Source organism: Capricornis sumatraensis, chromosome 2 (genome assembly GCF_032405125.1).
Source record: "Capricornis sumatraensis isolate serow.1 chromosome 2, serow.2, whole genome shotgun sequence".
In the NCBI taxonomy this organism is placed as follows: domain Eukaryota; kingdom Metazoa; phylum Chordata; class Mammalia; order Artiodactyla; family Bovidae; genus Capricornis; species Capricornis sumatraensis.
The window spans coordinates 30,763,975-30,782,862 of record NC_091070.1 but is presented as its reverse complement, the minus strand read 5'-3'; the positions used below and the strand labels follow the sequence as shown (position 1 = coordinate 30,782,862).

At 37.6% G+C, this 18,888-nt stretch overlaps 1 protein-coding gene across 1 annotated transcript in view; it reads left to right on the top strand.

The window, feature by feature from the left end:
• The first annotated feature begins 267 nt into the window (after positions 1–267).
• LRRC9 (leucine rich repeat containing 9) overlaps positions 268–18,888 on the top strand; it is a 123,701-nt gene continuing 105,080 nt past the window's right edge. The window contains exons 1-6 of the mRNA XM_068966559.1: positions 268–315; positions 568–783; positions 2,548–2,688; positions 3,974–4,037; positions 4,329–4,399; positions 9,145–9,327. Of these exons, the coding sequence (XP_068822660.1) occupies positions 268–315; positions 568–783; positions 2,548–2,688; positions 3,974–4,037; positions 4,329–4,399; positions 9,145–9,327 (723 nt within the window). The remainder of the gene's footprint in view (positions 316–567; positions 784–2,547; positions 2,689–3,973; positions 4,038–4,328; positions 4,400–9,144; positions 9,328–18,888) is intronic.

Here is an 18,888-nt window from a genome sequence, read left to right as displayed (position 1 = left end):
GAATGGGGGGGGAGTTATGGAGAGACAGAATTAAATTCAGAATAAAAAAATAACTTTCCAAGAGAAAATTTCAGAGATGGAATGGACTGTCTTGGGGTCCAGACATTCTTGGTAATGTACTGTTGGAAAATGTTAAAGCACAGATGAGTAAGTCCACCTAAGTAATGTTAAGGTCCCTTTACATGATATGGCATGACTCTGGTACTTACTTCAACTTTTCTTTTTTCTTAACAGATATATTACTATAACCTTTGTTTTTAATGGAAGATGATTGAATGTGAAAACATAAACCAACACGACATAATTAAAGAACTGGTGAGTCAAAACCAGGTTTGTTTTCAACTATATTTGTAAGAATACTAAATGAAACATTTTTACACTTCTCTCTGGAGTTTATCTAAAGATTTCTTCTATGATCTTTGGAAGTAGAGAAAAACCATATATGTGGTACAGCTTTTCTCCTTGTGAGTCAAAATGTCATCAGTAAAACACAGTTTATAATTTCTAATATCAAAAATAATTTATTATCTAAAAAAGGTAATAACCCAGTTTCTTTTTTGAAAACAGTGTTTATGCAATGGTTTGTCTTATGAGATGATTGGACAAGGATCAGATACTTCAAAACTGGAAATGTTTTTCTCAGGGTATCCTCGTATAGTTGGATTGTCATTATTTCCTAACTTAACAAGTCTCACAATTGTTGCTCAAGATATAAAAGAAATTTCAGGACTAGAAACTTGTTTACAGCTTAAAGAACTTTGGATTGCCGAATGCTGCATAGAGGTAAGTCTAAACATAACCTTACATGAAGTATTTGTACTAAATTATTTGGCTTTGGTAAATAATTCATTGAAGTATATGCTTGAGGCATAGATCAAAACAGATGAATTCATATTTGATGAATTAAACCCTTTATCCAGTAAAACAAAAGAAACATTTAAATGGGCAAAATATAAAAATAGATGTATACAAAAGAGAAAATAGAAATAACTGAAAAATAGACACATTCTACTTTTTAATAATCAGATCAAGTAATACCCAGTATTGCTTCATAGTAAAACTGGTTTCAGAGAAGGCGATGGCACCCCACTCCAGTACGCTTGCCTGGAAAATCCAATGGATGGAGGAGCCTGGTGAGCTGCAATCCATGGGGTCTCAAAGAGTTGGACACGACTGAGGGATTTCACTTTCACTTTTCACTTTTATGCACTGGAGAAGGAAATGGCAACCCCCTCCAGTGTTCTTGCCTGGAGAATCCCAGGGACGGGGGAGCCTGGTGGGCTGCCGCCTATGGGGTCACACTGAGTCGGACACGACTGAAGCGACTTAGCAGCAGCAGTAGCAGCAGTAGCAAAACTGGTTTAACACTATTGGTTGTGTGAAAATTATAACATCTGTATTGAAAAGCCTTATTGCAAAATAAATCAAGAACCAGACATAGGTATATACCTTTTGACTCAGAAATCCCTATTCTAAGATTTTATCCTAGAGAAGTAATTAGAAGCAGAAAACTCTATACATAAAATTATTTGTAGTAATATTATTTATAGTAGTTAGAATTTTGAAACAAATAATCATATAAGATTATTTCTAATAAAATTATTATAAACATGAAATATTTTGTAAATACTGTAATTTGAAAGATTATAAAAACATTTTTTAGATGGCTTTAAGTTTTAAAAATCCCACAAAATTGTGTGTTATGATTATAACCATATAAAATAGGTATCAAATTGATAAAAGTTCAGAGAATATGAAAATTGAAAATAGTTGTATTTAAGTAGAGTAATTAATATGATTTTTTAATTTCAGTTCATTTTCCTGGGTATTGATTTTGCAGTCTATTCTGAAAATGTGATTTTTTTAAAGGAAAATGTACTTAAAAATGTACCTTATTGAAAGGATTCAGTTCAGTTCAGTTCAGTCGCTCAGTCGTGTCCGACTCTTTGCGACCCCATGAATCACAGCACGCCAGGCCTCCCTGTCCATCACCAACTCCCGGAGTTCACTCAGACTCGCGTTCATCGAGTCAGTGATGCCATCCAGCCATCTCATCCTCTGTTGTCCCCTTCTCCTCCTGCCCCCAATCCCTCCCAGCATCAGGGTCTTTTCCAATGAGTCAGCTCTTCGCATGAGGTGGCCAAAGTCCTGGAGTTTCAGCCTTAGCTTCATTCCTTCCAAAGAAATCCCAGGGTTGATCTCCTTCAGAATGGACTGCTTGGATCTCCTTGCAGTCCAAGGGACTCTCAAGAGTCTTCTCCAACACCACAGTTCAAAAGCATCAATTCTTCGGCGCTCAGCCTTCTTCACAGTTCAACTCTCACATCCATACATGACTACTGGAAAAACCATAGCCTTGACTAGACAGACCTTAGTCGGCAAAGTAAGGTCTCTGCTTTTGAATATGCTATCTAGGTTGGTCATAACTTTTCTTCCAAGGAGTAAGTGTCTTTTAAATTCATGGCTGCAATCACCATCTGCAGTGATTTTGGAGCCCCAAAGAATAAAACATAAATATTCAGTCTCCTCTTTTTTTTTTTTTAACAGAAAATTGGAGGTCTTCAAGAATGCAGAAGTTTAGAAAAGCTGTACTTATATTATAATAAAATTTCTAAAATAGAAAATTTAGAGAAATTATCCAGATTGGCAGTTCTTTGGCTGAACCACAATGCAATTAAATATATTGAGGTAAGATAATTTCAGTGATTTATGTTTAAAGTTGGTCAGATATGCAGATGACACCACCCTTATGGCAGAAAGTGAAGAAGAACTAAAAAGCCTCTTGATGAAAGTGAAAGAGGAGAGTGAAAAAGTTGGTTTAAAGCTCAACATTCAGAAAACTAAGATCATGGCATCTGGTCCCATCACTTCATGGCAAATAGATGGGGAAACAGTGGAAACAGTGTCAGACTTTATCTTTTTGGGCTCCAAAATCACTGCAGATGGTGACTCCAGCCATGAAATTAAAAGACGCTTACTCCTTGGGAGAAAAGTTATGACCAACCTAGATGGCATATTAAAAAGCAGAGAGAGACATTACTTTGTCAACAAAGGTCTGTCTAGTCAAGGCTATAGTTTTTCCAGTAGTCATGTATGGATGTGAGAGTTGGACTGTGAAGAAAGCTGAGCGCCGAAGAATTGATGCTTTTGAACTGTGGTGTTGGAGAAGATTCTTGAGAGTCCCTTGGACTGCAAGGAGGTCCAACCAGTCCATTCTAAAGGAGATCAGTCTTGGGTGTTCATTGGAAGGACTGATGCTAAAGCTGAAACTCCAATACTTTGGCCACCTAATGGGAAGAGTTTACTCATTGGAAAAGACCCTGATTCTGGGAGGGATTAGGGGCAGGAGGAGAAGGGGACGACTGAGGATGAGATGGCTGTATGGCATCACTGACTTGATGGACATGAGTTTGAGTGAACTCTGGGAGTTGGTGATGAACAGGGAAGCCTGGCATGCTGTAATTCATGGGGTCGCAAAGAGTCGGATACGACTGAGCAACCCAACTGAGTGACTGACTGACTCCTGTAGAGCTTAACCAGTGGGCAAGAAATATTAATGACTCATTTAATTATTGTTGAGAACTAATGCATATATAGCATATTATAACATACAGAGAACCTCATATGCATAATTTTCTTTATTCCTTACACCATGTCTGGGAGGCAAGATGTTAATTCTTCTTTGAAGTTTAAAAATAAAAAGGTTTGCAGAAGTTTTATATATAACTTGCTGTCTATGTATTCTTTTTCCTCCTCCTCTTCTTTTCCTCTCTACTCTGCTCCCTGTTCCCTTCTCCTTCAGTAATTCTCTCCAGCTTCCAGAGAACAAGGTAGGCTGCACTGAGTTCTAAGCTTTTAAAGTAAACAGCATCCGGTGCTTGAAACACCAGGAGAGCTAACCAGCTTGCTCAGGTGACTTATAAACATAGATTTTAATGATTTCTTCTAAATTCTATGTTGCCTAAATTTTTAGGGCTTGCAAACTTTGAAGAATTTAAGTGATCTCAACCTTGCTGGGAATCTAATAAGCAGCATTGGTATGTACAGTTTCATTTGAAATATGATAATGTTACAATAATTTTTTGTTATTATAAAAAGTACAGTCTTAGATTTCTTTCTTTTAGACTTTTTGTATGATATCTTTACAAAGTATTTCTAAATCTATAGTTAAAGGATATGGAAATACTACCCATTGATCAGTGGTTACTAATTGTGCAGTGTTACTATTAGGAAAAGATGATTATATACAACTCAGAAACATGACAAGATACAAATGAGGTAAAATGAGAAATTTAATTTTTTTCTCATCTTGTTTTTTTAAATTAAAGGTCGATGTCTTGATCCCAATGAGCAACTAGAAAGATTAAACCTTTCTGGTAACCAAATATGTTCTTTCAAGGTATGTTTAAGTGGAATAATTTATTTTTATTTATCAGTCTGAATCATGAGCCATCTTATTGCAGTAAATAGACTAAATATTCCCCTCTTAAAGAATAATTTAATTGTTTTGGGCTACCGAATGCTTCCACGAATTTTCACATCAGCTGATAAATTGGCCCTAATGGTCTGACACTATTAAAACCAAAAAAATAACTATTCAGTTGGTTTTTAGGACACTACTTTCTCTTAGTTTATCTCCCATCTTTCTGGGTATACCTCTTCAGTTTTCTGGCTTTTCGTTCTCTTCTAGCATCTACAAAATGGATTGTCCCAAGTTAGTCCAAGATCTTTTCTCATTTCTATCTGCATTCATTCTCTAATCACTCTAATCATCTTACAACTTTAAATACCTTTATTCACTAATTACTCCTAAATTGGTATCTCTGTTTTGCCTAAAAAAATGGTAGACATCTATCCTAACTCAAACTGATTTCCCCTTCACCAAAGCTTCATCTCCTGCAGCCTTCTCCATTTCTCTAAAAGGCATCTCTATTCTTCTGATAACTTAAGCCAAAATCCTTAGAGTCATTCCATGCCCCATATCCAGTCCATCAGCAAATTCTGTTGGGTCTACCTTCAGAATATGTCCAGAGTCTGACCATTTTTTACCTCCTGTATCACTGTTAGCCTGATTCAAGACACCATCTTCTCTTTCTTGCATACTGAAAAAAAAACCCCTCCTAACAGTTCTCCCTGTGTTTACCCTTCCCTATACTCAGTCTGTTCTTTACATAGCATCCTGCCCCTTTAAATGTATGTCAGCTCAAATCACTTCTGCTCAAAAACCCGTCCTTGGTTTCTCATCTCTTTCAGAGTAAAAGCCAATTCTTACAATGGCCCATCAGATTCTATATAATCTAGTTTCCCCACTGTGTCTCTGGCTACAGCTTCTATCACTCTCCCCTTAGTTTACATCATTCTAGCCTCTCTGGTCTCTTCACTGTTCCTTAAATATATCTAAGACAGTCACCTTAGAGCCTTTGCACTTGCTGGCATATTCTTCCCCCATATATCTTCATGGGCTTCCCTCATAGCTCAGTTGGTAAAAAGTCTGACTGCCATGCAAGAGACCTGGGTTCAATCCTTGGGTTGGGAAGATCCCCTGGAGAAGGAAATGGCAACCCACTCTGATATTCTTGCCTGGAGAATCCCATGGACAGAGGAGCCTGGCAGGCTACCATATATCGGGTCGCAAGAGTTGGACACGATTGAGCGACTAAGCACACAGTGTGCTCACATATATCTTCATAGCTCATCTCATTTCTTTCCAGACTTTATTCGAATGTTATGTGCTTAGCTATGCCTTTCTTGCCTTAAATAAAATAGCAACAATCCCCTACTACCCTCTCCCAACTGGAAGCATTCCCATCATTTTTCCCCTGTTCTATTTTTCCTATTGGAACTTATCCAGAAAGCTTACTAGAATACAAGCTCCATGAGTACAGGAATTCACCTGTTTTATTCACTGCTATATCCACAATACTTAAAGCAGTATTTGACTTATAATAAACCTCAATAAACATTTGTGAGGCACATAAATGAGAGAGAAAAAAAACAAATCAGAAGACAATGTTTATGGCATATAGGTGGGTAAAATTATATAGCATTCATAATTTTGACAGTGTCAGAATGAAGTACATATTCAAACACTTTCTCTAGGTAATGCTGAAGAAAGGTGGGCAGATTTACTATTTAAATAATTCTGAATTGATCAGTGTTAAAGTAGGCATTCTTTTCCTCAAAAAAGATTATAGAACACCAAAAAGCTATAGAACGAGGCAGAATGTTTGAAGTGAAAGTTGCTCAGTTGTGTCCGACTCTTTACCACTGCATGGACTATAGCCCACAAGGTTCTGTCCATGGAATTCTCCAGGCAAGAATACTGGAGTGGGTTGCCATGCTCTTCTCCAGGGGATTTTCCCGACCCAGGGATTGAACCCAGGTCTCCCGCAATGCAGGCAGATTCTTTACCGTGAGGCAGAATGTTATAAGCACCTTAAAAGAAATTTAAATAAAATTTAATTTTATTGGTAAAATTAAAGAGGAAATATTTGATGTGAACATTGAAGGGCTGACAGAATTTCAACAGGCAATATAGGGAGGATCTTCTGCAACATAGTTGGAAGTAGGCATTCCAAAGATGAGAAGAACCATTTGCAGAAAGAAGTGGAGGTAGGAAATCAAGGGGTTTGTTTGTAGTAACAGCAGCAACAGAAGAGGGAGCTATGAAACATATATTCAAAATGTATATATATATACACTTAAATATTATCTACACTTAAATATTACCTACACTGATTTGTTACCTTAAATATTACCTAACGTTAGATGACTCTGGAGTCTATGAAAGCACAACATTTCACTGAAAATTAGTGGTATGGTACCTGGTACAGATGGAAAAGGGCACACAAATTTTTTCATCACCACCAAGATAGTATCTTTTAAGGGTGACTGGAAAGGCTAGACATAAAAACTCAGAATAGTAGTATTTCAGGAACATTCCTAGTATGAGAATAGTAAAAGTTGCTGTGAGTTATGCTAAATGTTTTGCTCTGTAGGTAATATTTAAGCTAACAAATGAGACATGAACAGGAGTTACCTAAGGAAAGAGCATTCCAAGCAAAGGTGTGCAGGACGTAGGTGGTGGAAAAACAGTGGCAAATTAAAAAAACTAGAAATCCTCTGTCTGGAGCAGAGCAAGGGCGAGAGTATGAGTTGGGGCTGAAGAAGATAAGTGCAGAATGCTGGGAGGATGAGGTATCACCCTGCCAAGAAGCTATATGGAAGCTTATCTCACCCTGGCCTGCCATGGCAGCCTTGTGGCGAGGAGCAGAGGCTGCACAGCCAGGAAGACCTGTCATTTCTAGCCCTGCCGCAAACCAGGGGCAGCACAATACAATGGTAACGTGATGCTGAAGTGACAATATAAGGTTCTTAGAATAAAGACTGAACATCACTCAATAGATAGGCCATTTTATTATTACTCTCACTGTGGTAATGTTAACCTATTTCAGTCTCCTCACCAAAAGAATTGGATTAAATAGGACTATTGTGAAGATTCACTCTATGGCATAAAATTTAAAAGGCTGTCTACCATAATGGCGGCTACTTCTCAAAAAAAACATTGAGCATAACTCACAGCAACTTTTACTATTCTCATACTAGGAATGTTCCTGAAATACAACTATTCTGAATTTTTATGTCTAGCCTTTCCAGTCACCCTAAAAAGATACTATCTTGGTGGTGACAAAAAAGTTTGTGTGCCATTTTCCATCTGTACCAGGCACCATACCACTAATTATCAGTGAGATGTTGTGCTTTCATAGACTCCAGTGTCATCTAACTTTAGAGTGTAGGTGGAGGATTCCTGTGTAAGACTTCCAAGTTCACACCCACCATAGCTCAGACTAATGGTCAGATGCAATCCAGCCACGCAGAAAACAGTATCTTCATACTTCAGAACTATCAATGGTTTACCTTCCTTGCCCTGCAGAATTTGGCCAAGTAATTCTCTGCACAAGTCTATCCAGCAGTCTCCTTTCTAGAGAAACACTGCTTAGTGCCACTCCTGGGCTATGGGCCCAGCCATAGCCTCAGGTCCAGCCAGGGAGCCAAGTTCTTACTTGTCCATAGATAGCTGGGACACACATTGTCCACCTCCTCCTTACTGTTGATTCTGGCAGCCTGAATACTTGTTTCCTGATTCCATTTGTGCTTTATCTTCTAAATTAGAAACTCCTGATTCTTGCCTTGGATTTCCTTTAATTCCGATTCTGAGTCTCCTGACTAGCATTGCATTCCATCAAGTCGAGCTCTCCCATCATACCCTCTTACCCCAGATCCCCTAGTAATATTATTATTGAGAAAGATGTGAAGATGTCTTAGAGATTGGTGGAAAGTAATATGTTGAAGTGATTTAGATGAATAAATGTTATTCTCTAGTGAAAAAGATGCTAAATACTTGAAAAATGGATCAATAATTAAACAACAGACTCTGTTCCCATGCATTTCAAATGTAAAAGGCTAAAGAGTATTTACTAAATCATGTATTCCATATGATTTTAAGTTCAAGGTAAAAGATGTAATTACATTACCAACCCGTACCCTTCCAGAGTCTGTGAGGCCTTGGGAGAAAGCTAGATTTCAGTTGCCCTTAATAGGCAGAAATGGAATTTATAGAAACAAAAAACCTCAAACCAAAAGAAAACCTTAAACTCAGGATCTCAGTGGTAATTATGATAGAACAGAGGTGCCATAGTCTTTGGTGATAATTGCAGACCTGGAGGAGGCTGAGGAAAAGAGTGAGTGGTGGTCAGTGTGGGGAGGTTGATGAAGCTTGTAGGAGACCTGCACCCTTGATACTGCTGGGCATTTGTTGGCAAAGGGGCTGTGTGCAGAGAGGGAATGGGGTCTGAAGGAATAGATGGGCTCCAAGATTTCATGTGGAATACGTGATTTAGTAAATACTCTTTGGCCTTTTACATTTAAAATGCATGGAAACAAAGTCTGCTATTTAATTATTGATCCATTTTTCAAGTATTTAGCATCTTTTTCACTAGAGAATAACATTTATTCACCTAAATCACTTCCACATATTAAGGTACATAATTAAAATGCATTAATTAAATTATGGGTGATCTTAAGAATTCAAATGCTGTTTTTAGAAATGGACAGTTGAAATTAATTGATTTGTTACTGTTCTAGGACCTTACTAACTTAACCAGGCTACGTCACTTAAAGGATTTATGTCTGAATGATCCCCAGTATAAAACCAATCCAGTTTGTCTGCTGTGTAATTATTCCACACATGTGTTATATCATTTGCCTTGCCTTCAAAGACTTGATACGTTTGATGTGTCACCAAAGCAGATCAAGGAACTGGCAGCTGTAAGTGTATTCCTAATCAGGTATCTGTGACTTAAGTTTAATTAACTGCTTCTTTCTGGCTATGTCAGTGCGTGGTAGGTAGTATTATTTTGTCAGTGTTGTCACCAATTCTACTTTTGCCCAGTGAGCTGGATATTTCACATAAATGCATATAAATAATAATAATATTAGTACTAGAACCTCAATTTTGATGACAATACTGGAAGGTAAAATAATAGAAAAGCATTTATAACATATAAAGCTTAAAGAAGAAAATCTGAGAAATTATCATCAGTGCTAAGAATATACGAAAATTAATAAAACCTAAACAAAGTAGAAATGAAACAAGTAACTTCCTCTCATTTGGAATGTTATATATCAAAATTAGAAAATACCCATGGTTAATGGTAGTATGCCAGGATTAGGTAGATTTTAATCTAATTAAAGATGGTTTGGGGCTCTCTGTAAATGTAAGTGGATCCACCCACACTGCCAAAATCTTGAAGATGTCCAAAATTTGAAGATAACTGAAATCTAGAAGAGAGCTTTTCCTGGGCTGTCATTGATGGTGACTCTCCCAGTAAACGGGCTACTTTGACATGGTACTAAAGGCTTTGTAATTTGAGAATAGAGTTCATAGGAATTTACCATGTTTATTAATATTCTTTCCACATTATATTTCTACTTCTCTTTCCAGTCCGTTGAGTCCCATATGTTCACTTAGTTAACCATTCAATAAACAGTTTATGAGTATCTAGAATGTGCCAAGCATGTGGATGCCCCCACATAAAGCCCTTCCATCCTTTCCTTGTGGTTCATCCATTATCTCAACACAGATGAAGAATGTCTTTACCCATTTATCTTGTTTCTCTTCTTTTGTTAGCCTGAGGATTTATTGTCAAGTTCCCTTCTTTCCTCTCTTCTTTTCAAAACTGAGATTATCCTCTCTCCCATCCCAATCTAAGAAGTGAGCTGTCTTGTAATATTGAGCAAAGGGCTACAGAGTTATTGTCTACTAGCAGAGGTTCTGGAGAAGGCAATGGCAACCCACTCCAGTACTCTTGCCTGGAAAACCCCATGGATGGAAGAGCCTGGTAGGCTGCAGTCCCTGGGGTTTCGAAGAGTCGGACACGACTGAGCGACTTCACTTTCACTTTTCACTTTCATGCGTTGGAGAAGGAAATGGCAACCCACTCCAGTGCTCTTGCCTGGAGAATCCCAGGGATGGCAGAGCCTGATGGGCTGCCCTCTATGGGGTCGCACAGAGTCGGACACAACTGAAGCGACTTAGCAGCAGCAGCAGCAGCAGCAGCAGCAGAGGTTCAGAGTCATTGGTGGGTCAGGTAGGAATGTCTTCTTTAACAGTGTTAAGTCAAAAATAATTACAAAACTTAGCAGTGACACCATATTTTTGAAATTTCCATTATCATCTCTGTTTTTTAATCACACACTTTCTAAAAGGTGAGCAGGGTGAATGCGCTTCACTAAACTACTCGTCTGATTAATTTATCTAACAAATATTTAACGCCTATTAGACACTGAGACACAGTTCAAGGCACTAGAAATAAAATTACCAAAATAGATAAAACCGCTGCCTCCATATGGAGTTTACATTCTAGTGAGAGAAGACAGATAATAAGGACTAAGTGAGTAAAAAACTAGTATGTCAGATGGTGATAAATGCTATGGAGAACAACAGGGTGAAGGGAACAAAATTGTTGGTAGGCGCAGAGGAAGGGCTATTGGCTCTTTTATATAGAATTGTTGGGAAATGATTTATTTAGGCAACATTTGAGCAGAGAACTGAGGAAGTAAGGGGGCAAGCTCTTCAGGGATCAGCAAGAACAAAGACCTTAAGCAGGAGCATGCCTCTCATACTTTAAGAACAACAAGGAGGCTAGTCTGGCTGGAGCTGAGCAAATGAAGAGGAGAGAAAGAGATGAATACAGCAGTGGCGGGGTTGGGGTTGGGGGGCAAACCATGTGAGACTGAAGAATGGTATAAGAACTTTGGCTTTTACTTTCAGTGATATGAGGCCACTGGAAAATTTGAGAGGAGGTGAAATAAGATGCCTTATGTTTTAAAGTATTAGCCACTCAGTCATGTCCGACTCTGTGACCTCATGGACTGTAGGCCGCCATGAAATTCTCCAGGCAAGAATACTGGAGTGGGTAGCCATTCCTTTCTCCAGGGGATCATCCCGACCCAGGGATCAAACCCTGGTCTCCCATGCTACAGACAGATTCTTTACTGCCTGAGCCACCATAGAAGCAAAGCGATCTTTTTTTGGATAATGAATTAAGAATAGAAGATTCGAGGGAAAAGGTGAAAGCAGAGAGACCAGTTAGGTTCCAGAAACTTGGATGAGAGATGTTGATGGTTTGATACAGGACACTATAGAGAAGGTAGTAAAAATTAATCAAATTGTGGTAGTAGTTAGAAGGTGGAACCCATCTGGATTTGCTGATAGATTGAATTTGAAGTGTAGAAGAACAAAGTAGAGAATAATTCCAAGCAACTGGCCCAAGCAACTGAAGGAAAAGGAGCTGCTATTTGATGAGATAAGGAAGAGTATGGGAGGAGTACATTTAGAAGGAAGAATCACAGTTTAATTTTAAGCACAGAAGGTTTGAATAATCTTTTGAACATCTGAGATAGATATGAGTCTATTTAATAGAGTCGCCCAGGTTGGAGATATAAATATGAGAATTGAAAGCAGAAGGATAGTACCAAGCTGAGGACTGGATGAATCACCGAGGGCATGGTGTCGATGGGGAAGTGTGTCGCTTGGGTAGGTAGGTCCTGACTTTACTTGCTACTTGTAGGCAAAAAAAAAAAAAGCACCATTTGCCATTTCCTTAGTTAATGATTTTTTTTTTTCCTCAGTGGCACCCAAGAAACAGCTCTTCTTGGTCAGTAATTTTTATCTGCTAATAATCACCCAAAACAGCTTTCCCCACTCTTAAACTCTCCAATTTTATGAATGTCTTATTTTTTGCACAAGAATTTAATGACTTCAGTTTCATAATTTCATAGCATGTGTGGGAAAAGGAATTATTTTGCTTTTTCAGCATGCATATATTTGTTTCCATTCCATCTTTTATGCCAAATAATTCTGTTGGGATCTTGACTATCCACTCTCTACTAAGTAAATCAGATAACAGTATACAAGCCTTCCAACTTATTTGAGTACAGATTTCCTGATAAAAAGAAATCTCTTCATTATTTCAGGTAAACAGTTAAAACCAGGTCATATTATATTAATAATATGACCTGATTTGTTTATTTTCTTCTCAGCTAGTTCTTTTTACTAGTATAACTCATAAGCACCATTTACTTTGTGTATTTCTTTTTTGTATTTTTAATTTTTTTTCTTTTTTAATTTATTTTTTAATTGAAGGATAATTGCTTTATAGAATTTTGTTGTTTTCTGTCAAATCTCAACATGAATCAGCCATAGGTATATATATATCCCTTCCTTTCTGAACCTCCCTCCTATCTCCCTCTCCATCCCACCCCTCTAGGTTGATACAGAGCCCCTGTTAAGAGTTTCCTGAGCCATATAGCAAATTCCCATTGGCTATCTATTTTACATATGGTAATGTAAGTTTCCATATTACTCTTTCCATTCATCTCACCCTCTCTTCCCCTCTCCCTATGTCCATAAGTCTGTTTTCTATCTGTTTGCCCATTGCTGCCCTGTAAATAAGTTCTTCAGTACCATTCTTCTAGATTCTGTATATACGTGTTAGAATACTATATTTATCTTTCTTTTTCTGACTCACTTCATTCTGTACAATAGGTTCTATGTTCATCCACCTCATCAGAACTGACAAACGTGTTCCTTTTTATGGCTGAGTAATATTCATTGAGCTCCTCCGGGAGTTGGTGATGGACAGGGAGGCCTGGCGTGCTGCAGTTCATGGGGTCACAGATTCGGACACGACTGAGCAACTGAACTGAACTGAACTGAATATTCCATTGTGTATATGTACCACAACTTCTTTATCCATTCATCTGTCAATAGACATCTAGGTTGCTTCCATCTCTTAACTATTGTAAATAGTGCTGCAATGAACAATGGGATACATGTGTCTTTTTCAGTTTTGGTTTCCTCAGGGTATATGCCTAGGAGTGAGATTGCTGAGTCATATGGTGGTTTTTATTCCTAGTTTTTAAAGGAATCTCCATACTGTCTTCCATAGTGGCTATATCAGTTTACATTCCCACCAACAGGGCAAGAGTGTTCCCTTTTCTCCACACCTTCTTCAGGATTTATTGTTTGTAGAAATTTTGATGATGGCCGTTCTGACCGGTTTGAGGAGATATCTCACTGTAGTTTTGAATTGCATTTCTCTAAAAATGAGCGATGTTGAGCACCTATCTTTTCATGTGTTTGTTAGCCATCTGTATGTCTTCTTTGGAGAAATGTCTGTTGTTTAGGTCTTTTTCCCACTTTTTGATTGGGTTGTTTGTTTTTCTGGTATTGAGTTGTATGAGCTGCCTGTATATTTCGGAAATTGATCCTTTGTCAGTTGTTTTATTTGCTGTCATTTTCTCCCATTCTGAGAGTTGTCTTGCTTATAGTTTCCTTTGCTGTGCAAAAGCTTTTACATTTAATCACTTGTTTACTTTTGTTTTTATTTCCATTATTCTAGGAGGTGGGTCATGGAAGATCTTGCTTTGATTTAGGTCATTGAGTGTTCTGCCTATGTTTTCCTCTAAGAGTTTTATAGTTTCTGGCCTTACCTTTAGATCATTAATCCATCTTGATTTTATCTTTGTGTATGGTGTTAGGAAGTGTTCTAATTTCATCGTTTTACATGTAGCTGTGCAGTTTTCCCAGCACCATTTATTGAAGAGGCTGTCTTTGCCCCATTGTATATTCTTGCCTCCTTTGTCAAAAATAAGGTACGCATAGGTGCATGGGTTTATTTCTGGGCTTTCTATCTGTTCCATTGGTCTATATTTCTGTTTTTGTGCCAGTACCATACTGTCTTGATGACTGTAGCTTTGTAGTATAATCTGAAGTCAGGAAGGTGGATTCCTCCAGCTGCATTCTTCTTTCCCGAGACTTCTTTGGCTATTTGGGGTCTTTTGTGTTTCCATATGAATTTTGAAATTTTTTAATGTAGTTCTGTGAAAAATGCCATTAGTAATTTGATAGGGATTGCATTGAATCTGTAGATTGCATTTGGTAGTATAGTCATTTTCACAATATTGATTCTTACAGGAACATGGAATATCACGCCCATCTGTTTATGTCATCTTTGATTTCTTTCATCAATGTCTTAAAATTTTCTGTGTTCAGTTGTTTTCTCTCCTTAGGTAAATTTATTCCTAGATATTTAATTATTTTTGTTGCAGTGTGAATGGGATTGATTCCTTAATTTCTCTTTTTGATTTTTCATTGTTAGTATATAGAAATGCAAGTGATTTCTGCATATTGATTTTGTATCCTGCAACTTTGCTAAATTCACTGATTAACTCTAGTAATTTTCTGATACTCTCTTTAGGGTTTTCTATGTACAGTATCACGTCATCTGCGAGCACTGAGTGCTTTACTTCTTCTTTTCTGATCTGAATTCCTTTTATTTCTTTTTCTTCTCTGATTGCTGTAGCTAGGACTTCCAGAACTATGCTGAATAATAGTGGTGAAAGTGGACACCTTTGTCGTCTTCTTGATCTTAGGGGGAATGCTTTCAGTTTTTCACCACTGAGAATAATGTTTGCTGTAGGCTTATCGTATATGGCCTTTACTATGTTGAGGTAGGTTTCTTCTATGCACATTTTTTGAACAGTTTTAACCATAAATGGATGCTGAATTTTGTCAAAGGCTTTTTCTGCATCTATTGAGATGATCATATGGGTTTTATCTTTCAATTTGTTAATGTGGTGTATCACATTGATTTGCATATATTGAAGAATCCTTGCATCCTGGAATAAACCCAACTTGATCATGGTGTATGAGCTTTTTGATGTGTTGCTGAATTCTGTTTGCTAAGATTTTGTTGAGGATTTTTGCATTTGTGTTTATCACTGATATTGGCCTGTAGTTTTCTTTTTTTGTGTTGTCTTTGTCTGGTTTTGGTATCAGGGTGATGATAGCTTCGTGGAATGAGTTTAAAATTGTTCCTTCCTCTGCAATTTTTTTAAAGAGTTTTTTTTTTTTTGAAAAATGTTGAGTTTTACCTTGTGGCTCAACTGGTAAAGACTCCACCTGCAATGCAGGAAGCTTGGGTTCGATCCCTGGATTGGGAAGGTCCCTGAAGAAGGGAAAGGCTACCCACTTCAGTATTCTGGCCTAGAGAATTCCATGGATGTCCATGGGCTCACAAAGAGTTGGACATGATAATAGGTGGTATTAACTTCGGGCTTCCTTTGTGGCTCAACTAGTAAAGAATCTGCCTGCAATATGGGAGATCTGGGTTTGATCCCTGGCTTGGGAAGGTCCCCTGGAGAAGGGAAAAGCTACCCACTCCAGTATTCTGGCCTGGAGAATTCCATGGACTGGAGAATTCCATCTGACTCTTCCAAGAGTCAGACAGAACTGAGCGACTTTCACTTTAGAAGGATAGGCATTAGCTCTTCTCTAAATGTTTTACAAAGTTCTCCTGTGAAGCCATCTGGTCCTGGGATTTTGTGTTTTGGGATATTTTTGATCACAGCTTCAGTTTCATTGCTTGTAATTGGGTTGTTCATAATTTCTGTTTCTTCCTGGTTCACTCTTGGAAGATTGAACTTTTCTAAGAATCTGTCCATTTCTTCCAGGTTATCCGTTTTATTGCCATATAGTTGTTCATAATAGTCTCTTATAATCCTTTGTATTTCTGCATCTTCTATTGTAACGTCTTCTTTTTCATTTCTAATTTTGTTGATTTGACTCTTCTCTCTTTTTTTCTTGATGAGTCTGGCTAAAGATTTGTGAATTTTGGTTATCTTCTCAAAGAACCAGCTTTTAGTTTTATTAATCTTTACTATTGTTTCTTTCATTTCTTTTTCATTTATTTCTGCTCAGATCTTTATGTTTCTTTCCTTCTACTAATTTTTGGGGGTTTTTTTTCCTTCTTTTTCCAGTTGTTTTAGGTGTAAAGTTAGGTTGCCTATTCGATGTTTTCCTTGTTTCTTGAGGTTTTGCTATAAACTTCCTTCTTAGAACTGCTTTTACTGCATCCCATACGTTTTGACCTGCCTTTTGAGAAATCTGTATGCAGGTCAGGAAGCAACAGTTAGAACTACTGGACATGGAACAACAGACTGGTTCCAAATTGGGAAAGGAGAATGTCAAGGCTGTATATTGTCACTCTGCTTATTTAACTTATATGCAGAGTACATCATGAGAAATGCTGGGCTGGAAGAAGCACAAGCTGGAATCAAGATTGCCGGGAGAAATATCAATCACCTCAGATATGCAGATGACACCACCCTTATGGCAGAAAGTGAAGAACTAAAGAGCGTCTTGATGAAAGTGAAAGAGGAGAGTGAAAAAGTTGGCTTAAAGCTCAACATTCAGAAAACTAAGATCATGGCATCTGGTCCCATCACTTCATGGCAAATAGATGGGGAAACAGTAGAAACAGTGACAGACTTTATTTTTGGGGGGCTCCAAAATCACAGCAGATGGTGATTGCAGCCATGAAATTAAAAGACACTTACTCCTTGGAAGAAAAGTTATGACCAACCTAGACAGCATATTAAAAAGCAGAGACATTACTTTGCCAGCAAAGTTCCATCTAGTCAAACTATGGTTTTTCCAGTAGTCATGTATGGATGTGAGAATTGGGCTATAAATACAGCTGAGTGCCAAAGAATTGATGGTTTTGAACTGTGATGTTGGAGAAGACTCTTGAGAGTCCCTTCACAGCAAGGAGATCCAACCAGTCCATCCTAAAGGAAATCAGTCCTAAATATTCATTGGAAGGACTGATTCTGAAGCTGAAACTCCAATACTTTGGCCAGTTGATGCAAAGAACTGACTCACTAGAAAAGACCCTGATGCTGGTAATGACTGAAGATGGGAGGAGAAGGGAACGACAGAGACTGAGATGGTTGATTGGCATCACTGACCCAATGGACCTGAGTTTGAGTAAACTCCGGGAGTTGGTGATGAACAGGGAGGCCTGGCCTGCTGCAGTCCATGGGGTCAGAAAGCTGGACATGACTGAGTGACTGAACTGAACTGAACTGATAGGTTTTGAATTGTTGTCTTTTCATTGTCATTTGTTTCTAGAAATTCTGATTTCCCTTTTGATTTCTTCAGTAACCTGTTGGTTATTTAGAAATGTGTTGTTTAATCTCCATGTGTTTGTGTTTCTTACAGTTTTTTTCTTGTAATTGATATCTAGTCTCATAGCATTGTGGTCAGAGAAGATGCTTGATATGATTTCAGTTTTCTTGAATTTACTGAGGTTTGATTTGTGACCCAAGATGTGGTCTATCCTGGAGAATGTTCCATGTGCACTTGAGAAGAAGGTGTATTCTTCTGCATTTGGATGGAATGTCCTGAAGATATCAGTGAGATCCATTTCATGTAATGTATTATTTAAGACTTGTATTTCATTATTAATTTTCTGTTTTGATGATCTGTCCATTGGTGTGAGTGGGGTGTTAAAATCTCCTACTATTATTGTGTTACTGTCAATTTCTCCTTTATGTCTGTTAGTGTTTGTCTTTTGTATTGAGGTACTCCTATGTTGGGTGCATAGATATTTACAATTATGTCTTCCTCTTAGGTTGATTCCTTATCATTATGTAGTGTCCTTCCTTATCTCTTGTAATCTTTATTTTAAGGTCTATTTTGTCTGATATGAGGATTGCTACTCCAGCTTTCTTTTGCTTCCCATATGCATGGAATATATTTTTCCATCTTCTCACTTTCCGTCTATATGTATCTTTAGCTCTGAAGTGGGTTTCTTGTAGACAGCATATATTTGGGTCTTGTTTTTGTATCCATTCAGCCAGTCTGTGTCTTTTGTTCGGAGCATTTAACTCATTTACATTTAAAGTAATTATTGATATATATGTTCCTATTGCCATTTTCTTAATTGTTTGGGGATGATTTTGTAGATATTTTTTCTTCTCGTATTTCTTGACTATATAAATCCCTTTAACATTTGTTGTAAAGCTGGTTTGGTGGTACTGAATTCTCTTAACTTTTGCTTATCTGAAAAGCTTTTTATTTCTCCATCAATTTTGAGTGAGATCCTTGCCAGGTACAGTAATCTTGGTTGTAGATTTTTCCCTTTCAGTACTTTAAATATATCCTGCCATTTCTTTCTGGCTTGCAGAGTTTCTGCTGAAAAATCAGCTGTTAAGCATATGGGGTTTCCCTTGTATGTTATCTGTTGCTTTTCCCTTGCTGCTTTTAATATTCTTTCTTTGTGTTTAGTCTTTGTTAGTTTGATTAGTATGTGTCTTGGCGTGTTTCTCCTTGGGTTTATCCTGTATGGAATTCTTTGTGCCTCTTGGACTTGATTATTTCCTTTTCCATGTTGGGGAAATTTTCAAGTATAATTTCTCAAAAATGTTCTCATACCCTTTCTTTTTCTCTTCTTCTGGGACTCCTATAATTAGGATGTTGGT